Source organism: Homarus americanus, unplaced genomic scaffold (genome assembly GCF_018991925.1).
Source record: "Homarus americanus isolate GMGI-L3 unplaced genomic scaffold, GMGI_Hamer_2.0 scaffold11302, whole genome shotgun sequence".
Classification (NCBI taxonomy): Eukaryota; Metazoa; Arthropoda; class Malacostraca; order Decapoda; family Nephropidae; genus Homarus; species Homarus americanus.
Window position 1 is genome coordinate 1910763 of NW_024736744.1, and position 17925 is coordinate 1928687.

The 17925-nt window shown below is 38.0% G+C and overlaps 1 protein-coding gene across 1 annotated transcript in view; it reads right to left on the reverse strand.

The window, feature by feature from the left end:
* LOC121872453 (glutaredoxin-3-like) overlaps positions 1–17925 on the reverse strand; it is a gene marked incomplete at its 3' end in the record, with an annotated part of 52349 nt that overhangs the window by 16536 nt on the left and 17888 nt on the right. Inside the window, 2 exon segments of the mRNA XM_042375219.1 lie at positions 2606–2738; positions 15273–15434. Coding sequence (XP_042231153.1) covers positions 2606–2738; positions 15273–15434 — 295 coding nt within the window.

Below are 17925 nucleotides of genomic sequence, written 5' to 3' on the forward strand. Positions count from 1 at the left end.
TAACTAAGCCATGAGAAATATTGAGAGTCAGAGGAAAGATAAGAAATAGCAATGACATTGAAACCAATAATTAAGATATAGAATAGAAAGATAAAGAATATTGAAATAAATAAACACTAAGTAAGAAAAAGTAAAATATAGAAATGAAGCAATAAGCATACTGAAATAAAAACTTAGAAAAATATAGAAGTTATAATAATAGACAGTGGTCCCTCAAGTAACTAACACAATTCGTTCCAGAAGGTCTTTCGTTAACAGAAAATTTCGTTAACCGAAACCATTGTTTCAATGGGATATTGGGTAATTGGTTTCAGCTCACAGAAAAGTATATACAAAGTAAAGCCAGAATATAATTTAAATTGCTGGAATTCTTAAATGATAGTGATTAATTTGAATATAAACAAGCTAAAATTTCCATTAGACATACAAATTTTAGATCTAATTTAAGAACTTTATTAGAGTAAAAATTTTACCATTTGTGCAAAATTTATGATGTTTATATTCAAATTATTCCCTGTCTTACAAGGAATCCATTAATGTCATTAATATTATCCTCACTATTGTCTGACGTATTCTTTATTACTAAACGTAAAAGCCTAGTTTTCACCCAAACATTTCTCAGAGGGGGGGGAGAGAGAGAGAGCCAGCGAGCGTGGGAAGAGGGGGAGCAGGAGGTGGGGTATTTTGATTGACAGATAGTGTCTGATGAAGTATAATTTGTTTAATTACTGAAGATATTTGTTTTTAGCTCATAAGATTCATAGAAATTACCTGGCCAGAATATAATTTACATTGCTGGAATTCTTTTTAGATAGTGAATAATTTGAATATAAACAAGCTAAAATTTGCATTAGAGACAACTTTTAGATCTAATTTGAGAATTTTATTAGTGAGAGCAAAAATTTTATCTTTTGTGCAAAATATATAAAGTTTATATTCAAAACATCCCCTGTCTTGCAAGGATTTCAGCAATGCAAATTATATTATACTAACTTTAGTCTGAGGTATTATATATTTTTAAACCTGTAAACCTAGTCTTTTTACCCAAACATTTCTCAGGAAGGTGGGGAGGGAGGGAGGGAGGGAGGGAGGGAGGGAGGGAGGGAGGGAGGGAGGGAGGGAGGGAGGAGGGGAGGGAGGGAGGGAGGGAGGGAGGGAGGGAGGGAGGGAAGGAGGGAGGGGGGAGGGAAGGAGGGAAGGAGGGAAGGAGGGAGGGGTGACAGTAACATGTTTGACAGTTGGCACCTGTGGTGTGAAGTATTTAATTGTTAGTTTGTTTTTTTCTTTTAGACTGAGTTTTTGTTTTTTGCTTATAAAATTTAATAGAAGTGACTGGGGTGAATTTAATTTGTATTGCTGGAATTCTTATAAGATAGTGATTAGTTTGAATGTAAACATAGAAGAGATCACTGAATTGGCTGAGTACCTCCTCAGCTTATCAGCTGATGTTCAAAACAAAATGTGATTTTCGTAAGGATTTCGTTAATCAAATCTTTTTTTGTTAACCAAGGCGTTCGTTAACCGAGAGACCACTGTATAATAAAAGAAAAGGTTAACAGAAAATATGAAATTATATATATAAAAAGAAAATAACTCCTCTCTTACACAGATATATATTAATAAGATAGAAAGAAGATAATAATAAAGAAATAAATAAAAACCTTTCTGTTTACCCCCTGTACACTGGATGGGGCTCCCCTTCCCACTCTGACTGGGGTTCCCCCTCCATTTTTGTAGCAAGGCTAATGGTCTTGCATTGCTTCTTCACAATACAAGCATCACTGACACTTGATGGGCGCCTGGAAGCCATTTTGAATGATTACAGTACAATATTTATAGCAAAAACAATTAAACACACACTTACGCTGTGGAAACCTAACAAAGACCGGGGACGCTGTAATGCTCTGCGATAGAGCGTAGCACGTCAAGATGAGAAAGGGTGATGCGCCATACAAAGTAGTCCGTGTTGGGTGACAATGTTATAAGGAGTCGGTCGGAAACATGGGTATCTACTGTATAGAGTAGTGACGTTATAACAGAACAACGTTGTCATGGACAAGGTTAAACGAGGACTTACTGTATTAGGTAAGATTTTCTTTAATTGTAAAGTTTATGCATTATTATAGCTAGATGTCAGATCTCCTGTGGAGTGCTAATAAATCATAAACAGTATACAAGAGCACACAATAATAATTTAAAATGATATAACATGTACAGATCTAACCAACCCTGGGAAAAGATAAGCAGCACAAGTTTAATTATACGTAATAAAATGAGACTACCTCCAAGAAAGAACTACCCTGAGCATCCAGCCCAGAATACTGTACTCTCCACCAAGAAACAATAATATCTTCTTTGTACATCTCGGACAGGCCCATCATCTGGAATAAATGTAGGACTACCATAATACTGAAATCTATTTTTCTGGAAAAGCTGCTTATTGGGGTTCTACATTCTTAGATAACTGCTTAACATGTCAGCATGCATTCATCTATTCATCCATTTGGGATATACCAATCATGTTTCCTCCACAATACACCATCCATCTCAAACTAAGAAAATTTTGTATAACAGATGCCCATAAAGGAAAATAATAAAGACTTACCACATCTTGGGGCAACTGGTGATCCTTTCATAAAGAGCATACATTTAGCCGAGTTAATGAGTTGCTTCAGACGAGTGTTGAGATCTTGAGCCGGTTCAACTGGTGCAGTTGACACAAGGGAGGCTTTTGCTGCCTATGGGAGATTTACTGAATTTACCAAATTTTTCATCAAAGTCAACAAAGAATATATTTTTAAATACCATCAAAAAATTAAGTACAATACTGTAGTTGTCTTTCAAGAGGGTTTGAAATTTGGAAATTATAAATGAAAGAAAAAAGAAGTATCCTCTACAGTATATATTTTCACTACAGTATTTGTATTGTTTAGCTGTAGTTAAGAGGCTGTGGTCAAGGTAGAACTGAGGATCATCTTCACAGATGTGCTCAAAACCAGAATGAGGTATTAAAACAGGATTGAGGAAGACTACATATTTAACATAATAGTATGGTGGTGGGGAAGCCCTCACAATTTAACCTCTGTGGCAGAGACCCCTCCCCCCCCCCACCATCCCTCAGTTTCCCGACATCCTCTTTGAGGCAACGGTACATGGGACCAGCTTCAACCCGGATACAGGTATCCCCCAATCTGCAATGTCCCCATCTATGATATTTTGCATTAACGATGCTGACATATTGAGACCACTCCCATATTTTTAATGTAAACAAACACGCATTAACAATAATCATCATCTTGCCAACTCGGAATATGGAATGTATCTCTAACTGTATTTGTCAGCTGTGGAGTCATCTACTCGAGTGCCACCACATGGCCATCTGCTGCACTACTGTCCAGTCATTGTTGCCTGTTGAATACATGGGTGCTTCAGCTTTAGCTCAATGAATATTAGTGATTATTGATGTTAATTATCTATGTTTTTATTTTTTTTTACCTTACCGTGAGAGAACATTACTAAAGTTCACCTTGAACTCTGCTTTGGTGACTGTGAAGTGATTTTTGCTATGTTTTTTGTGAGTGAAAAGTGCTATGCCTTTGTCGTTGTGAACACGGGGTGAGCAGCGACAATCGGTATCATAATTTGTTTCCCCTTACAGTTACGGGAAATTACAAAGTATAAATTACCTGTACTATACAGGTACAGTAAATGTAGTCAGTTCTATGACTGCGAAGTATTTTCTCTGCTTTAGTGACTGTGATACAATGATCGAGTTATTAAGGATGTCACCTTCATTGGTAAGCTCTGAGGTGGCTCGAGAGGCCGATATGGAATCAGCAGGGCCATTCACAGATGTTGCACATGTGGAGGACTACATCCAGTGCAGGAGAGGCCGCGGCAGCATCTTTCCGGTGCTGGCGCTTGTCTGCTTCAGTATGCAGTCGGGCTAAGTCAAAAGTATTTACATCTTCTCTTGTGGTGCTTCTCCAAGCATTATGCTGTGGAGTGATCATCTCCCAGGTGAGGGGAGATTCCTAGAGTTCTTATGGGCTTTATTAAGGAGCACTTCCCAGTCCTCTGACGCTCCAACAAGAAGGCTTGGGTCACGCCGGTGTTGTTATAGATTTATGTGGTTGGCTACCTCTCCAAGCACCTCACTTATCCAGCCATTAGATCAGGGCATTGCCACCATTAAGGCTTACTACTTGAGGTGGTTGATGACACAATTGTTTGTGGCGACAGATGGAGAAGGAAAGCCGACCGTCAAAGAATTCAGGCAGAGCTACAACATCAAGCACGCGAGACAGAACATCAAGAAGTTGTGGTAGGTCAAACAGAGCTGCATGAATAGCATGAGGAGGAAAGTATGACCCGAGCATGTAAAGACTTTAGCGACTTAATAGATGTTGTAGCTGTACATTGCAACATCACCAGCATCTCCAAGGAGGCCGGCTTTCAGGAGGTTGATGAGGAGAATGTGGCAGAGGTCTTACTTAGAGAGTCACTCTGAGGAGCTCAACAACGAGGACCTGCTGCTCCAGAAACAGTAGCAGGCAGTGGAGGAGTCAGCAGGTGAGGACGACAACCCTGCCATGGATCTGCTGGCTGAGAATGACCAAAACTTCAACAGGAGTTCTTCTGTGAGGGCACTTGTGGAGAATGACATGCTGTGCTACAGGGAACTGTACCTGCAAAAAAAAGGAGACATGCCCGAACTCAATCACCTACTTTTTCAAGCCACAGCCACAACCCTCGACTTCTGGGGTCTCCAGCAATATAGCACCCTCCTCATCTGACACTTCTCCAGTCTCACCCTAATGCTTCATGATCTTTAAGGCCAGGTTACACCTCCAGTCCCACTCTGTCTCTAGCCTCTTCAGACTCCCCAGAGGCTGTGTGGGACTCGGATTGATGTCTCCATTCCACCTTCAAGCCCACATAGCCTCGAAGGAGACATGTGAGAACGACCAGAGTTGTTCATAATGTTCTGGTGAGTGTTCTTTAATTGTGTTGTAGTGCTAGTAATGGTCTAGGATTATTTTTTTTTCAGTGATACACATGGTTGTGAGAATGGCCAGGAACCTATCCCATTGAACCCTATGCTATAATAATCCCGGTCGATGATATCTTGACCTGCAATGGGGCTACCAGGAAACTAATCCCATTGTAAATAGGGGATACCTGTATAGGAAATTACAGATATATAGAAGGTGGTATTTCTTATGTACAGTAAACCCTTGATATAACAGACCTCAGGTTTAACGGCCACTCTGACTCGTTCGGGCTAGGTTCACACATTACGGACTCAGGTCCGTCTCAATTGTTTCTCTTACTTTGATAACACAACAAACATACTGGTATATCATTTCTCACTGTTGATTTGTTTTAATTTTTGTATTTATTTATGACTATTATAATTATTATTATTATTATTATTATTATTATTATTATTATTGTTATTACTATTACAGTAGAACTTCAATTTAAAGCAATTCAATTTCATATTATTGATTTAAAGTGACAATTAAGGACAATGTTTTAATTTAAAGCTAATTTTTCCAATTTTGTGCCTAATGTTTCCCACCAGATGCGTCTCTGGGCACGCTACATGGCTGACCAACACCCTCATGCATCCTCAGTTCTCACACTGATGCTCAAGTGAACGAACATAATGTGTGACACTATCTCCTTCTACCACGGTGCATCAACCATCGCCACTATGTCCAAGAGGCCAGCTACTACATCATAAACTACTCCAAAGGCCAAGAAATCAAGGCAAGCAATTACACTGGAGCATAAAAACAAGGTGCTGGAAGCACTGCAGCGTGGAAATGGTGTTTCCCGTGTGTCAGATGAGTCCACAGCCACAATACTAGACAGTGATGTGGATGATGAGCTGGTCGAGTTGGGCTCTGCATCTTCAGAGGATGAATTGCCTAACTAAAGTTGAGTAAAAATCTATTTTTGATTGCATAAAGTAATTAAAAAATAAGTTGAGAGAAAAGTGAGTGCTGGATGAGTCAGGCGGGTGGTGAGTGGCATCAGTGCGACCACCCTCTCACATCAGCTGATCGCTAGTAAACATACCATATCATGACCCATAATTTTAACTGTGTTAATTTATGAGTGTTTGTTTTAACATACAGTAATACTACAAAAAAACTACCTCACTATTTGTCAACTACATGTATACTGCATGATACAACATTGTTTATTTGTTTTTCATTAATTAGTAAAGATACGTTACTGTAATAATCTGTGCTTATTAATACCTGTACCCTTCATATACTATACAGTATAGTACTATGTATATACCTCATAGGTAAAAAATGTCATTCAAGACATCTTCAGGTCATAAGACCCACTACGGTAATCCCCCACCCAACAATGGGTGACCTGACATTGCATCAGGTCAGGTTAGTAATGTGGGGGATGGCCCAGTTCAGCGCTGCCAATTCAGCGCCGCCAATTCAGTGCCGCCGTTTCAGCGCCGCCGTTTCAGCGCCAGCCCATTTCAGCGCCAGACTATTCAGCGCCGAGACCTTTCAGCGCCTGTGCGTTCCGTTCAACTCAGAAGCTATCTTTCATTAACGTGGTATAACACTGTATACTACACTTGATTTATATTATGTTGTATTCAACTTATCAATATTTGGTTAGGTTAGGTTAGGTTAAATCAACCAATCCAATAAATATGTATGATTCTTTGAAGAAATTATTGATTTGGTGGCGCTGAAACGGTGGCGCTGAATAGTCTGGCGCTGAAATGGGCTGGCGCTGAAACGGCGGCGCTGAATTGGCGGCGCTGAATCGTACCCTACCCAATAATCTCCCACCCAACCTTCATCACAAGTGTTAAACATGATTAGTTATGTGTTACAGTCAACTGAGTGAAGTGTCTGCCTATTCTAGGCTAAAGAAGACAGACGTGACCGATCGCCCAAGCAACTAATAAGCCGATCAGAGACGAAGAAGATAAAACTAACACAGCTCTATTCATGCCCGTATCATACCCTGTATAGAGCTTTTGTTTTTTAATATATTTATTAAACCAAACGTTTAGATAAATTATTCAGGATTATTTTTATAAATAAGTGATGTGTCTGACAAAATTAGAACTGATTTTACTGACTCCGGTATCAATATTTCTTACTTTTTTTTTATAAAAAGAATGGAATTCCATCACTATATCATATAGAAATATTTTGTTTAAGGTTATCTTATTGGAAAATTTTTTTAGAGAATTTATTAAGGATCATTATAGCATCAAATTCATCTCCCTGTCCTAATTAGCCACCCTTGAGTGAGGAAGGAGGGGGGAGGGGGACTAACCACGCGACCCTACCCCCAAAAATGTTCGCCTCTGTCAACACACACCAACACCACCCACACATCACACATAAACACACCCTCCAACAACCACCCACACTTAACTCTCCAACAACCACCCACACACAACCCTCCAACAACCAGACACACCCCAACACACACACACACACTTTCCAACACCACTCACACACCCCCAGCAAGGAAATTAATACAGCAAGCATAAGGAGTGAAGCTCTCATTGTATGACACATCGGCATGTGTGTAACTGCATGGTAATGAGTTAAATATCAGCTGTTGAGGAGCGCTTGGCAACCCTCATTTCCACTCCATCTCTCTATTTACCCTCACCTTTCTTCTTTCTCACTTCATATTTTAAAATGTTATGTAACGTAATATTAAAGGGATACAAATTTGCTCATTTATACTTATATCTGTACTTATCACAATCTCTCTAAAAATACTTTAGGTCTCATGTTTATTCAAGACATATTCAGGTCATGAGACCCACCAATCCTCCACCCAAGAAAGGGTGACCTGATATTCCATCAGGTCAGTAATATGAGACCACTAATCCCCTACCCTACCTCCACCTGACATTGCATCAGGTCAGGTCAGTTACACAAGACCCACTAATCCCCTACAGCTCTATGGGAGTGGAAAATAACAGTCTTTGTTGTAACACACAGCTTCATTCATGCCCATATACAGATTTTTATTTTTGAATATATTTATTTAACCAGACTTTTAGATAAACTATTCTGGATTAATATATTAAAGAAATGAAGTTTTTAACTTCATAAGAACTGTATTTACAGATTCCAGTAGTTTAGACTCAAGGAAAACATCTCCAGGACCCAGAAACATTCTGGGGAAGTGGGCTAGTGTGTGTCTGTGCAAGAGGTCTAGTTTAGACACTCGGAAACTTTTCCCAGTAACCGGAAAAGGTTCCAGGGATGAAGAATTTCACCGGGTTATAGAAAGTCGTCTGGTTTGCTGGAAATCTCTCATCCTCGGAAGTGCTCTGCACCAATTGTTCCTGCTAACGGGGATATCACTTACAGGTGGCCCCCCTAAATTCAAGGAGTTTTATTCCATGGTCCTCTATTATTCACGGATGACACCCTGGATGTACCCAAGAAAGTCTGTGGGTAGTTTTAAAGTTGCCGTCATTTTTGTGGCTGGGGCAGGAATCCATTCGTCTTAGAGACAGTAATTTCCGTTAGCTGTATTGTAAGTAGGTAGTAGGCAGCTACTAAACAGGGAGGTACTACCGCCTGAGAAGATATTGAAAGCATAATGTGTTTTCTAATGGTAGACCCTGCTGCCATATGGCATCATAAAAATTGTGACCAAGTCCCAGGTTGCTGATCTGACTTTCTGCCTCATTTGCACACAGTTGCAGGTTTCAATTTTTTTCTCTTACTATTGACAACACAACATACATATATCGTTTCTTACTTTTGATTATTTTCTTTTAATTTTTGTGTTTCTTTATGGTTCTTTATTATTATTATTTTTTTGTATCGCTATCATTATTTTTTTTTTTTTACTTATCTGAATAATAATAATAATAATAATAATAATAATAATAATAATAATCCCCATAAAAAAAAAAAAAAAAAGGTTGCTGATCTGACTTTCTGCCTCATTTACACACAATTGCAGGGTCTCAATTGTTTCTCTTGCCATTGACAACACAACAGACATAAATTGTTTCTCACTGTTGATCTTTTTTTTTATTTTTTTATTTCCTTATGGTTCTTTATTATTATTATTATTACTATTATTACATTTTTGCCCTGCAGCCCCCGATGTGGGTCAGTGACCTGTGCCCGGGTGAGTTAATTCCCATACAGAAAAAAATAAAAATAAAAGATGTGTGTGTGTGTCTACACACACACACACATATAGAGTAAATCCTTGAAGATCCAGACCCGGTAAATCCGGATTTTGGAAGATTCAGACAAAAAATTGGGGGGTTCTGGGCTCAGAAGCCTCCCTAAGAAGCATTCTCAAAACAGGGGGAAGGTAGTTTTAGGCTTAAAGTTTTTATCTTATAAAATGCCACAGACTAAAGTTAACAGAATATAAATTGCATTGCTGGAATCCTTGCAAGACAGGGAACAATTTGAGTACAGTAGGCTCGCAACTTACGCATATATTTCTTAGGCGATTTCAACTACAGGTTGTAACTCTCTAGTCCGGCATTTTGTGGTCCGGAAACTCCCATGGTCCGGAAAGATTTTAGTTTGCCCCTTGAAGAAAATTAATTTGAGTCTGGTACTTTCGATATTTAGCTAAATTTTGCCTTATTTACCCCACTTTTTTGGGTGAATTACTACCTGTAATAAAGCAACATCCTAATAAACCAACGAAAATAACACAGATAAAATTAAATAAAAACTAAAAACAACACAGAAAAGTTCTTATGTTCTACAGCTTCAGCTAGAGTTGAGCATACGTCATCCGAGTAAAAACACACACAACATTGGCTGTCCTTATGTTTTCAACTTTACCACCACTGGTGGGTAGAATTTTTGTTTTAAATTCAGAAACATTAATCAAAATATATATGAACAGTAAATAAGTGTTGCTTTCATATTCTTAGGTATAGTAATGACGATATGTTTCACATGTGCGCACTTACATACGTGAGCTCACTTTTTTCTTAACCATTAATGGTTAGCTACTTATATTGTTCCATTTATTAACATTAAATAACATTACTTAAAACAACCATATTAATTTTTTACATTAATTTTGCAACAGCTACAACCAGGGTCTTATTTTCTTGTTTTATATGTAGATCTAGTCAGTCACTGGTTTTGTAATCAACGAAAACAATGACGTCTCGTTTCCTCATGTGTTTTAATATTCTACATAATATTAATGAATTGTATTGTTCATTTTGCACACATAAAAATGAATTAAATCAAAAAGACATTCAGTAATAAACAATAATGAATCTTTGGTACATAAAAGAAATGACACTGTTTACACGATTATGCAAGTCGTCTGCATGTTGGTGGGCCGCTCAAACCCGTCAAAAATCGAGTTTCCACAGTCAAAATATTTAATTGCGTAGTGTTTTTTTTTAGTTCAAATAAATAATGTCGAATTAAAAACTCCCAAAATTTGAAAACCTACTGTACAACATTTAACCCTTCAATATATCTTCAAAGAGACCACGAAGCAGTGAAAGTGGTGCTACTGCTTCCAAGCATAAGCACAAGTCATTATCTATCCAGGAAAAGGGTGAATTTCCATGGTCAGGCACCGGTCAGGTCCCGAGGTTGCCGGACTAGAGAGGTACAACCTGTATAGTCTGGGTTTACGCGGATATTTTATACGCGTTTGGCCATTTACGTGGCACCTGTCCAGACACGGCAATTATTAGTTATGCAGTACATTCCTTAATTTACGCAGACAGCAGCAGGCAAGCGACTGGTCACTGACATCACCGCTGACGTCAGACTCGTTCCGATGACGTCGCGGGCTGTGATTGGGCCACGTATCCTTACCACCCACGCACCCCCTCCGTCGCGCACTGTGATTGGTCTATTTAACCTTGCCTGCCCAGTCAACAAAACATTACCGAGTTCTTCACCCGCCACCCACCATAGCCAGCCCAAGTCAGTGATAGTGATAGTGATAGTGAGGATATGGACTTTGAAGGGATCGACAAGGTGGCCCTGCTAGCCTCTGTGGTGGATAGTGATACAGGTGATACAGACGAGGGCCAATAATCTTCCCTCTGCCTCGGAACCAACCCCCCATCCCCATGCGCCCAGCCATCTCTTCTACTAACGTAAGTGTTATAAAACCTAATATTATTGATATTTCTCTTAAACATTAATTGTGTGTGCATACCATCATAAAATTAAGATGTTATTTTTAATACAATGTGCGTATTGTGTCGGAAAAAGGGTAGTCTGACGGTCGGCCCAGTCTCTATTTCAATTAATTAATCCCATATGTTCTGTTATTTTATTTAAGCGTTTCGCGTTATACGCGAACCTCCATGGGTTTAATTGACTGCATAAACCCAGACTATACTGTACTGTATTTTTGGTGTTTTTTATATCATTATTTATCGTTTTTATACATTAGTACATTCACCGGAAGATTCGGACAATCTGCTTTTCCGGACAGTTGGTCCCCCCTTTAGTCCAGATCTTCGAGGGTTCACTGTAAATGTATATACAATACGTGTAAAAGAAATAATTGCCCTAAGGGCAAACACAAAGGGAATATACATTTCTCTGTACGCAAGTAAAAATGAACCACCCGCCCCCCGCAAATGTTATTTGCGTATTTGGCGATTCGCGGCCATTTTGAGAACATAGTCCTCCAGCAAATTTGGGGCCCCCCTGTATTATTATTATTATATTTTTTTTGCCCCCCAGGCCAGTAAATAAAAAAAAATATATATAAAACGAGGAGATCACGTCAACCAGCTGATGACAGAGTAGATGAGAGTTGAGACAATAAAGAAATGCAGAGAGAAGGTGCCAAGAATGAGGATGGGAAAGAGTAAAGAACATTAAAAAGAAAGTACAGTACTGTAAAACATTTGCCGCTGCATCTGACTTTGAGACAGCATTTGATAAGGAGGGAGGCACTGTGGGAAAACTAGACTTTTCATAGGGTCTGCAGATGTTTATAGAGGGTGTCAACAAATTTTAATATGGAACTAGTGCATACTGTACATGTTAATTAGCAGTGGTGTGAAAATGTGGGTCGATGTACATATGGAGTACATTAGGGGTGTGTGATGTCATCCTGACTATTTAAAGTCTTCATGGATAAGTCAGAACATGAAATAAAAATAATAAGTGAATGTGAGAGTGAAATGAAACTGAGGCATGATGAACCATGCAGATATGGATGGTGCTGTGTCATTTTGATAATGAAGTTTATACCAAAAATGGTAAAGGAAAGTTATTGAAAGTACAAATGCAATGATATCTGAAAGAGAAAGACAATCTCAGTGTAACATCACCATAAATGAAGAAGAGCTGCAAATTGTAATGAATTTAAGTACACTATTTGGAAAAAACTGTTCAGCAAAGAGAAAAATAGAAGTTATCTTTAATAAATAATGCAAGAAGAACAGGCAGGGCAGGGCACTCATACATGAGAAGAGTAACTGTATATTATCAGCCTTCTGGCTGCCAAGCTCTTTCAATAAACCGTTAATTATTATTATTATTATTATTAAATGTAGTGTGTGCAGACCACAAGGAGGAGGGCTTGTTCCAATTCTTTCAAATGGATGTAAAACTCAGGTGTTTCAGAGTGATAATAGATCAAGAGGTTTATTGTCTGAGATGTATCACAGAAGGTTGGAAAACAGAGAGCACAAAGAATAAAAACATAATTAGAATGTGTAGGGTCCAATATTTTCTGGTAAGTTGAATCTATAAGAATACACCAAAATGGCGAGGGTAGAAGGAGCACACACCTGGTGAGAGATTGGCTAGAAAGAGTTTGACAGCACAGTTGAAAGCAGGAGTGTGTGTAGACCAAGAAAGAGATGGATACACTATATGAATGGATTAGAAAGGTCTGGAAGAACTGTATCTCATTAGTTAATGCTTGTGGATCACAAAAAGAGTAATTTCATACACAATAGAGGTAAAATAAACTATTGACTTAAAATATACAGTACAGTTAGTGGATACGAAACCTTTTGAATCAAACTAAAGTAAATGTTAAACTTCACTTTGTATAATGTGTATGAAAGTTGAGAATATGAGCAAGCTTGAATAAATATTTTTACTTCTCTTAACCCTTTCCCATTGCTTTCTACATCTGTCTTACATCAATCTCCCTATCATTTTACTCTCTTCTTTGGGGTGTTAACAGAGGGAGCAGAGTAAAGATACTACAGTGAAACCTCAATAATCCAGTATAGCTGGAACCCAACAGCTTCCACGATTCATAATATTCCAATTTCTATGATTATAAAGTTTACATGGTCCCCAAAATACAAGCCTAGGCCTAAGTTTGCAAATGTTGAATCTACCCGACATTAGAAAACAAAAAACAAAAAAAGTGAATCTGTCAATATGACTGAACATGTGTCACTACAGACTCAAAGACCAGAAACAATAGTTTGGTGGGAACAAGGGCATCCACAGTGCCAGACAACAGACCAGGGTCTACTAACTTGAGGTAGTGTGCCAGATTTCAGAAATTAGGGGAATACAGTACAGTAGTACCCTGATTTACGCGGTCAATTGAACCCACAGGGTAACGCAGAAAGTGAAAACCGCGTAAAGTGAACAACAGAGCATATGGGATTAATTCCAATAGAGACTGGCCCGACCCCCAAACTCCACTTTTTCTGACACAATACCTATGTTGTAGTAAAAATAACATCTAAATTTTATGATGGTATGCTCACACAATTAATATTTAAGAGAAATACAGTTGCCAGGTTAATGTCCATTCAAATAATGGACTCAAACCCCCCCCCCTCCCCCCACCTTCCCTCCCTACCAGAGAAATGTTGGGGGAAAAAACTAGATTTTAACGTTTAGTAATAAATAATACCTCAGACTAAACTTAGGATAATATAATTGACATTTCTGGATTCCCTGCAGGTCAGGGAATATTTTGAATGTAAACTTCATATATTTTGCATAAAAGATAAAATATTTGCTTTGTGTAAACCAAATTATTACATTAGATCTAAAATTTGTAAGTCTAATGCAAAATCCATGATGTTTATATTCAAAATGATTATCATATTGTAAGAATTCCAGCAATGTAAATTATATTCTGGCCAGGTAATTTGTATGAATTTTATGAGCTAAAACATATATCTTCAGTAAATAAACAAAGAAATATTCTTGAAGGACACTATCTGTCAATCAAAATACTCCGCCCTAGCTGGGTCGGTCCCTCCCTCCCTAACCCCCACCCCCACCTTCCCTCCCTACCAGAGAAGTGATTGGGAGAAAATAGTATATTTACATTTTTAGTAATAAATAATAACTCAGACTAAAGTTAGGATAATATAATTGACATTTCTGGATTCCTTGCAGGTCAGGGAATATTTTGAATGTAAATTTCATATATTCTGCACAAAGGATAAAATATTTGCTTTGTGTAAACCAAATTATTACATTAGATCTAAAATTTGTATGTCTAATGCAAAATCCATGATGTTTATGTTCAAAATGATCATCATATTGTAAGAATTCCAGCAATGGAAATTATATTCTGGCCGGGTAATTTGTATGAATTTTATGAGCTAAATAAAAAAAAATAAACAATAAATTATACTTCACCGCGTATATGAGCAGATGCACCGTGGAAAGTGAAAGTCCGGTTCTGGCAAGGTACCGCGTAAATGAGAAATCGCAGAAAGTGAATCCGTGTAAAGCGTTGGATTACTGAGGCTCCACTGTAGATATATACAGTGGGGTATGCTATAACGAATCAAATTGGTTCTAGAACCTTGTTCGTTATAGCATTCGTTCGTTATAGGATTAATCCGTTCCAGGCCCACAAATACAACCACTTAACACTGAAAAATATAATATAAAATTATAAAAATTGTAAAAAAGTGCATAAATATGCATCTAAACCCCTGAAATAAAGAATATCATTAATACTTGTAATAAAAACAATAAATTAGTAAAAAAAAAAAATTTTTTTTTTTAAATAATGTTCGTTGTAGGAGTTTCGTTCGTTATAGCATTCTCAATTTTATAGGTAAAACCGTTTGTTATAGGAATATTCGTAGTAGGATCCGTTCGTTATAGCATACCCCACTGTATTACACTATACAATATACATTGTAATTAATTAAGAATATTTATTACTGTATAGTATTTAGGTCAAAGTTGATGAATGTTGACAAAAAAGAATTGAATACAGCATCCAAATTAAATTTTTCATCTTATTTACAAATTTGCACGAGGAAAACTTACCTGTGTTTTAACTTTGGTTGTGAGATCAGCAGCATTGGCACCATCCACTCTTTCAATGACTTGTCCTGCACGCAGCAACACAAAAGTTGGCACAGCAGAAACATTATGTTTCAAGCTAACTTCTGAGAGATCTTCAGCAACAACAATCCCAAAGGTGACATCCTAAATAATAAAGCAAAACAATATAAAACATGATGGTGTGGTGCATAAATACCTAGTAAATATCATTATGGTATAGAATATTATGTAAACAAAACCTACAGAATATCTGGTGACCAAATATAAGTACTGTATCCACATAAAGTGTCTCCCTGTTGTAGCCCCAGTCACTACCCATTTCCTCATTCTCTCTTTCTTTTGATTATCTATGGTATATCCACCTGATACAGTGCAGAATTTCCTTAAAGCTCGCAGTTTTAAAGCTTGCGTTCCTTCGAAACTCGGATTTCAATGGAAAATAACTAAATTTTTGTTCAATCCAGAATGTGACGTCTAGCGTTATACCTAGGTATGTAAATGCCCAGCAATAACTCGCCGGGCCAACATACAGGCAATTAAAACATCTAATAATTACTTAATACATAATACAGTGGTCCCTCGGTTAACAAATGCTTTGGTTAACAAAATTTCGGTTAACGAATTACTTTCCATAAGAATCTTCAATTCTGTTAATGAAAAAAAATTTGACTAACGAAATTCTTACGAAAACATGTCAACATGTTTTGCCGTGCTCATTGGCTGGTAGATTAGTCCGCCAATACAGTAATCGGTTCTAGGGCTTACATTCGTTTTCATTTGGAGAAAATATCAAGAAAGTTGTGCTCTTCAATATTTTTCCAAGTTTTATATTAAAATTATTAGTCATTTAAATACTTATTTAACATAATTGCAGTACAGGGAACTAGTTTTTGGTGCGCCCATCAGCCACTTCACTCACTCACCAAGGCGTCTGTTTAAGTCTCTGTACAGTTGAGGAAACATCTTGCTTGTGGGTCTCTTGAACACAGAGTATTTTTACGTTTTTAAAGTACAATTATTGGTCATTCTGAAATTTATTTAACATATTGATAATATATAGCGCAGTGCAGTGTTGATTTAAAGAAAATAATCTTTAATTACAGCTAGTGAACTTAAAACTTAGTGGTGAAATTACTATATTGAATCCAGCATGGGTCCAAAGAAATCTAGAAAGGCGATTTCAATTCCAGTGAAACCGGAAATCATTAAGAAACATGAAGAAGGCATTAGAACAAATGTGCTAAGTAAAGAATATGGCATGTCGGCATCAACTGTGTCGACAATTTTTTCGCAGAAAGACAAATTTAAAGAAGTGAAAGTGAGAGATAAACCTACCAGAGTGTTTAAAAGTAGGTCATTAATTGCAGAAACAGAGAGGTTACTTCTTATTTGGATTAAGGAAAAACAAATGAACGGAGATTCAATTTCAACTGAATTTATTTGTGAAAGAGCCAGGGAAATTTACAAACCTTTGAAGGAAGAGCAACCTAGTTCTTCTGAAACTGAGTTTGAAGAGTTTAGGGCCAGCAAGGGCTGGTTCGAGAAATTTAAGAAAAGAAGTGAAATTTTTAGTGTTGTTAGGCATGGTGAAGCTGCCAGTGCAGATAAAGAAGGAGCAGCAAAATTTGTAGTGGAGTTTAAGGAACTGGTGGATACAGAAAATTATCTTCCACAGCAAGTGTTCAATGTGGACGAAACTGGGCTGTTCTGGAAGAAAATGCACAAAAGGACATTCATCACAAGAGATGAAGCCTCTTTACCTGGGTATAAACCCATGAAGGGCCGTCTCACTCTATTGCTTGGTGCCAATGCTTCAGGGGATTTCCGACTGAAGCCTATGCTTGTCTACCACTCTGAGAACTCCAGGGTGTTCAAGCAACAAAAAGTGGTAAGAGGACGGCTTGGAGTTTATTGGAAGTCCAACCGTAAGGCATGGGTGACAAGACAGCTCTTTAATGAATGGGCTGTTGAGGTGCTTTGCCCTTCTGTGAAGAGCTACCTAACCACCAATAAACTCCCTTTAAAGGCTCTTCTCCTTCTGGTTAATGCCCCTGGTCAAGACCCTGAACTTGCCAGCACTTTGGAGGCTCGATTTTACTTTGTCAAAGTGTTGTTTTTGCCTCCCAACACGACATCAATTATGCAGCCAATGGACCACAATGTAATCAGCAACTTCAAGAAGCTGGACATGAAGAAAATGTTCAGAAGGTGTCATCAGGCAACTCCACTGATCCTGATCTAACACTGGCAAGGTTCTGGAAGATGCAATACAACATCCTGGAGGGAGTAAAATTGATTGTGTCATCATGGCAAGAAGTCTCCAGTAGATCTCTCAATTCTTCATGGAAAGCACTGTGGCCATCAGTAGTCCATGATTTTGAGGGATTTGAGGAAGAAACAGAGTTGGACAAGGAGATTGTGTCCATTGGTCAGTCATTGGGCCTTGAAGTGGAGGAGGAGGATGTGGAAGAGCTTGTGATGTCTCATGAGGAGGAACTTACTCCTGATGACTTGAAGCAACTGGATGAGATGTTACAGGTAGAGGCTGACAGTGGTGAGGAGGAAAGTGAAAGTGATGACCATATGTCAGCTAAACAGTTGAAAGATGTGATTTACTACTGGGAGAAGTTCAGGG